General features: G+C 40.4%; 1 protein-coding gene across 1 annotated transcript; it reads right to left on the minus strand.

Annotated features, from left to right (window-relative positions):
- Positions 1-3,694: 3,694 nt before the first annotated feature.
- Positions 3,695-6,185, minus strand: mrps2 (mitochondrial ribosomal protein S2). Its single transcript, XM_088614597.1, has 4 exons — positions 6,041-6,185; positions 5,482-5,604; positions 5,087-5,216; positions 3,695-4,473 (listed from the first exon to the last, which is right to left on the minus strand). Exons 1-4 carry the CDS (start codon positions 6,063-6,065, stop codon positions 3,936-3,938), a joined length of 816 nt encoding a protein of 271 aa, XP_088470723.1. The 5' UTR covers positions 6,066-6,185; the 3' UTR covers positions 3,695-3,935.
- Between the last annotated feature and the right edge of the window lie 211 nt (positions 6,186-6,396).

Genomic DNA, 6,396 nt, shown 5'->3' on the forward strand with positions numbered 1-6,396 from the left:
AACCATTCTACATAAAATCTTGTGACATTTATTTGCTAAGTTTGTCTTTACCATTTGTTTAATAAACATTTTTCATTTAAACATTTCATGGTGCTCTGTGGCTAAGGATCTGCGCCTGGTTGCCGGTTCATATCCTTCGACTGGCAGAGGAATCCTACTCCGTTGGGCCCCTGAGCAAGGCCCTTAACCCCAACTGCTCCAGTGGTGCCATATAAATGGCTGGGTCAGCTGTGATCTGACCCTAAGCTTCTCCCCCTGTCTGTGTGTCTCATGGAGAGCAAGCTGGGGTAAGCGAAAAGACAAATTCCTAATACAACAAATTGTAAATGGCCAATAAAGTGATCTTATCTTATACAATTAAAATTGTTCTTCTGAGTACTCCCTGCACACTCTCGACAAAGAACTAGGCAAAATTAAGTCGTAGTAGTTCAGGTGGGTAGCTGCGTCAGCATGCGTAGGCTGCAAAGGAACAAGTAATAGGTTTATTCCATGCTGTAAAAAGAAGAGAGAAAACACAACGTTTCGGCCGTGGAGCCTTCTTCAGGTGTGAGAGAGACAAGGCAGTAGGCAAACGTAAAGTAGCGGGAGAACAAAGGCTGGGATTGAGGAGGAGTGAGAGGCGGGAGCAGGGGACAGAAAGAGAGGCCAATCAAGAGGTGTGAAGTCAGAATAGGTGTAGAGAGGTGTGAAATGAAACTTCCAATGAATTGAGAAAATTTTAAAGAAGAGTAGTCTGTCGTTATGACAAGGGGGAATGTGTGATCCTAGCTGCAGGATAAGTTTGGTTTCAGTAGTCTTTCTGATGTATGAGTTGGGAAAACCGTCTTTGAGAACACAGATGGAGAGATTAGAGTGGTCGTGGCCGTCAGAGGTGAAATGAGAAACAATAGGCTTGGAGAGATCTTTAATCTTCACAGCCCTGACATGTTCTCTGAAGCGTTCTCCGAGTCTCCTTCCTGTTTCTCCAATGTAGATGGTTGGGCATTTACTGCAAGAGATAAAGTAAATAAGGTTTCTGGAGGTACAAGATGCCCTCTGGGTGATGCAGAATTGTCCTAAGGCCCTTTTATGAGTGTGGTGTTGGATGTTTACTTGCAGGTGAAACAGCGAGCTCTGTTACAAGGGAGAGTGCCTGGTGTGGATGGCTGCTGAGGGCAGTCAAGGGAGCTGTGAACAAGAAGGCTGCACAGATTAGGTGCTCGGGGATATGAGATGATGGGGCAGTCAGAAAAGAGGGCCCCAATGGAGGGATCATCCTGTAGGATGGAAAAGTTGTCGTTAATTGTCCTGGGGATAGGAAGTGTGTTAGGGTGGTAGGGAAGCACCAAAGGAATGCGGTTGTTATGGCGGGAGATCCTGATTGGGTTGATGGTCTGGGGGGTGTTTTTGGCTCGGGCAAGGGCCTTGTCAATAACACTGCTTGGGTATCCTCTGTTGATGAAAAAGGAGAACATTTTGAGGGCTTGGTTCTCGAAGTTGATGTCGTCGCTGCACAATTGTCGCAGCCAAAGGAACTTGGGTTTTTTTAGTGTGTTTGGGGTGAAATGAGCTATACAAGAGATAGCTGTGTGAATCCGTGGGTTTGTATTAAACCGAAGTGGAGAGTCGGGGGTAGTTGATGGAGAACGTGATGTCTAGAAACGGAAGAGCAGTGGAAGATATGTTAACCGTATATTTGAGGGATGGGTGGAAGTTGGTGAAATGGTGCAGGAAGCACTCAAGCTGATCGTTGGAGCATGTGGCGGCACCGACGCAGTCATCAATATATCGCTTGTAGTGTAAGTCATGACATTTTATGATGTCTCTGTAAAATGCCTCCCTGGGGCCAGAGTTTCCGACATTGAGGCAAAACTAGACATTTTCCAGCATTGAAGTCTCCACCTTGGTTGTTCATGCTGGAACTAATGATATAAAGTACCAACAATCCGAGGTATTAAAGAGCAACTTCATTTCTATGTGCACAAGAGCACAAAGAAAATGTCAGAATTTAATTGTGTCTGGTCCCTTACCAATCCTATACAGAGGGGACGTACCCTATAGTAGGCTATACTCCCTAAATCATTGGTTAGAGACTGGGTGTGCATCCAATAGAATAACATTAATTAATAATTGGGATATTTTTTGGGAATGGCCTGACTTTTATAAACAGGATGATCTCCACCTTAACCAGGAGGAATCATTAATTCTATCCCAAAATACAGCAGACAAATTGTCTGCCTGACTACTAAGAGCACCAACCAGGTCTCAGCCATGTGATCTTAAATCACATGCTGTCTCTACTCCCACCTCTAGTTCACCTCCTGTACCTACCCAGGTTCTCTACCACATGACACCCCATCAATCACATTACTATTCAGAACCAGATATGAGTATGAATAGACAGAGTATTGCAAGTATCACTAGACCTAGACTAGAATTCATACGTTCCTTTAGGGGCTCTTGCATTGATAATTTAATCTCTATTCCACTGGTAAACCTAAATCAGTTCAAACATGAAACCACCGTAAAATGCTCACTGTTAAATGTTCGCTCACTAGGCAACAAATCAGTTCTGGTTAATGATATGGTGCTTGACACCAACTCTGACCTGTGCCTACTAACAGAAACCTGGCTTAGACCCACTGACACAATTCCTGTTAGTTAAAGCCTCAGCTAATGGCTATACTTTTTTACAGAAAGCTCATTTCTCAGGGCATGGAGGTGGCCTAGAAGCCATCTTCAGTGAGTCTGAGAATTTAATTAAAAACTATTAATGACTTTCACACATTTGAAGCACATTACATACATTCTTTTAGTGTACAGACCCCCAGGACCATATGCATTGTTTTTTGCCGAATTTGGTGAACTGCTCTCTTAGTTATTAATTTAGACAAGGTTGTTATATTAGGTGCCTTTAACATACATATGGACATACAGCCAGACACCTTCACTAAATATTTCTGGTCTCTTCTTGACTCTGTAGGTTGTAGTCAGCATATAACAGGACCAACACACATATAAAATCATACACTAGACTTAATTATCACTCATAGAGCTGATGTTCATCATGTACTAGTCCATCTCATCAATAACTCTTTAATTACTTTTGAGATTTGACTGCCCTTGATAGCTGCCAAGTAGGAGACTATTACAACACAACATATCAATGGGGGTACTTCATTAAATTTAATTAACACAATGAACAACAATGAATGTTGACGAAATCACACAACTATTCTAATGCAGTGGTCAGACAGGCTCTTGATGAAATTGCCCTGTTAAAGACTAAGGTAGTCAAAGCCACTAGTCACTCTCCATGGTATAATGATCACACACAATCCCTTAAACAGGAGTGCCGCAAACTAGAGCGCAAATGGAGGTCTACTGGTCTACAAGTATTCAAGTCAGAATGGATAACAATATAAGACCTATATAGAGATTGTTTGGTCTTCTACTCTGAACTTATTGAAACCAATAAAATTAACCCTCGCTACCTATTTAAGACAATAGCTAATCTTACAAATAAGACCGATTCTATAGTTTTTGGTTCCTCTCCTCCATTGTCTTCTGGTCTTTTCTGTTCTGTATTCACAACATGTATGGTCACTTGCTTTGTTGAGTGCCTAGTTGCAACCTTGTTCTGAAAGGCACTATATATTAATTGAATTATCAAAAAAGATTTCACAATATTAATGTACAGCCTTTCCATTGAAAATTAGCTTTGTGGACCATTTATTGATTGCAGAACACCACTTATGAAACCATAAACAGAAATACAAAAATGAAGTATTCTGGATTCCTAAAGAAACTTTCTTAAAGGAACATTGCAAACAAAAAAAAGAAAGAATATCACATTATTACAAAACATACTTATATGCAGAAAGGGGGGACAATTTACATAGATGCAAAGGGCAATGCCAATGTCAATTGATGCAATCTAAAAAACAATTGATAGATCATGGACTTTGATTACTCAGACCATGGAGGAGTTCCATTTGCCTCCTCTTGTCCTTGGCTCTGTTGATAGTCATTCTGAAGAGCTTGCAGTACAGCTCTATACTTGCTGGTGTATCATCATTCCCAGGGACAGGGTATGTGAGCAGACTGGGATTGCAGTTAGAGTCCACAATGCCCAATGTAGGGATGTTCATCTTGGCTGCGTCACGGATGGCCACATGTTGCTGAAAGACATTGTTGAGTGTGCCGAGGAAAATAATGACATCAGGCAGCCTCACACCCTTCCCATACTGGACTGGGGCATTAGTAAGGAGCCCCCCCTGCCAGTAACGGGTGTGAGCATACTCGCCACAGTCCCTTGCCATTTTCTCGATCAGGTGGCTGAACTGTCGGTTGCGGCTGATAAACAGAATCACCCCCCCACGATATGCCACATGGGCAGTGAAATTAAGTGCCTGCTGTAGGTGCTCCACTGTTTGGTCGAGATCAATGATGTCCTGCTCCAGACGACAGCCAAATAAATAAGGTTCCATCAGCCTGTGGAAAAAAAACACAGGAAAGTGGTGAAGAACATTCTACACTGCAAAAAGATTTCAGTTTCTGACTTTCTCAAGAATATTATTTTAAAAATAATGCAACTAAAAATGTTTTAAAATGATAAGTCTTATTTTATAATTATTTCACAGAACCCATAACTTACACAAGTATTCCAAAAGTAATGGTACAGATACACAATTTTGAACATTAGTTTGATAATTTTTTGTCATTTTTTAAAGCAGCAAAGTTTGTTGACTGTCAGACTGTAACCCTTTTGCAGCAAAAACAGGATTGGTTTCAGTTTGTAGTTTAGATGGGCCAACTCTTGGATCCAGAAAAACTTGACATTTTAAGTGAAAAATAGAAACTAACAAGGAAAAGAGTAAGTAACATGTTGCCTTGTCCAAGTAAATTAAGGATTGCTGTTAAACAAATACATGAAAGGCTAGAAGATAATCTTGTTTGACTTTCAATAAAGGTACAGTACAACCTCTCAGAAATATAAAACGGAATCACTGAGATATACCTGGAACCCCTGTAAATGTCAAAGTAAAGGTGACTTCAAATATATAAATCCAGCTAAGGCTCCTCCTGAAGGATGCATTTTCATTACCTGTGTCTACAGCCTCTTTTGTGACCCAAGTGAACTCTGGCCTCAAAAAGATCCTTCAGAGAGAACAGCTCTGATACACGGAAGAAGTCAGGATGTTTCAGGGGCTCTGTTAATAATTTCTCATTTCCAGCTACAGAAAACACCAAAAAGGAGAAAAACAGACACCTTCTGTAAGGCCAGTTTCAATAACTCTTTATTATTAATGATACCATTAATCTGGGTGTACAAGATTTCATTATTTTAGCGATTAGATAATGACACCAGTTTTCATTTTTTCAGCATGTAAACATTTTAGTTTTAAATTTATATATTGTTTTTTTTTTTCATAAAAAGGATCATATATTGTAGTCTGTGTCGAGGGAATCGTAACGACAAGCGCTGAGAAATCGGCTTACCTGAACTGTCAGCCTGAGTCTGGTGAATCTGCAGAGCTGCAGTACCATATAGACGACCTAAGATACCCGATGACCGAGGCGCCACCCCACCCGCTAGGCCGGGACTCCCGAGCCTGGGAAAAGCTGAAAGACAAAAAACAGTTTCAATCATCACTTCTTATTCTAATTCATACTTACATCAACTAAGCTTAAATGTTTGTATGAAACACATATTGTGTGTGCCCAGTTACTGTGCTTTGCGTTAAATATATTACAATTTACAATAACGCTTTGTTATTTCATATTCGTACAAAACTTAATTGATCAACAGAATATGGTTTAGTGTTCAAGGTTACAAGATGTAATACACTGCTCAAGGGAAAGGTTCGGATTTACACTTACATGACCTACAATGAAGTCACATTACAACTACGTCGTACTGCGACGCTAAAAAGTCTATTATCATATCCTTTAAACACGTCTAAGTACGCACCTGAAAAAACGTCTATTTTTTTGTGTTTGAAAGAGGATTACAATTTGAACATTTTCGTTGTTATAAATGAACACCAAAAAAACTCACCTTTTCTCAGTAAACCTGCAGCCATGCCTACTTATTCCTCCTTGTAGAGGTCAGAGGGTATTTTCAAAAAACTTTATTAAATCAAGTGATTTTTTTTAAGTCCAGCGTCTCCAGAGTTATACTGTCCTCTACTGGTGTGGCTATGAATAGCCATCTCTATAAACTCAGCAGTTGCAAAAATGTGATTACCGTTTGAGCATCGTATACCATATACATAGGAACAAGTAATAGGTTTATTCCATGCTGAAAAAAAGAAGAAAACACAACGTTTCGGCCGTGGAGCCTTTTTCAGGTTGCTCACACCTGAAGAAGGCTCCACGGCCGAAATGTTGTGTTTTTTCTTCTTTTTTTCAGCA

Source organism: Lepisosteus platostomus, chromosome 21 (genome assembly GCF_059453375.1).
Source record: "Lepisosteus platostomus isolate fLepPlt1 chromosome 21, fLepPlt1.hap1, whole genome shotgun sequence".
Taxonomy (NCBI): domain Eukaryota; kingdom Metazoa; phylum Chordata; class Actinopteri; order Semionotiformes; family Lepisosteidae; genus Lepisosteus; species Lepisosteus platostomus.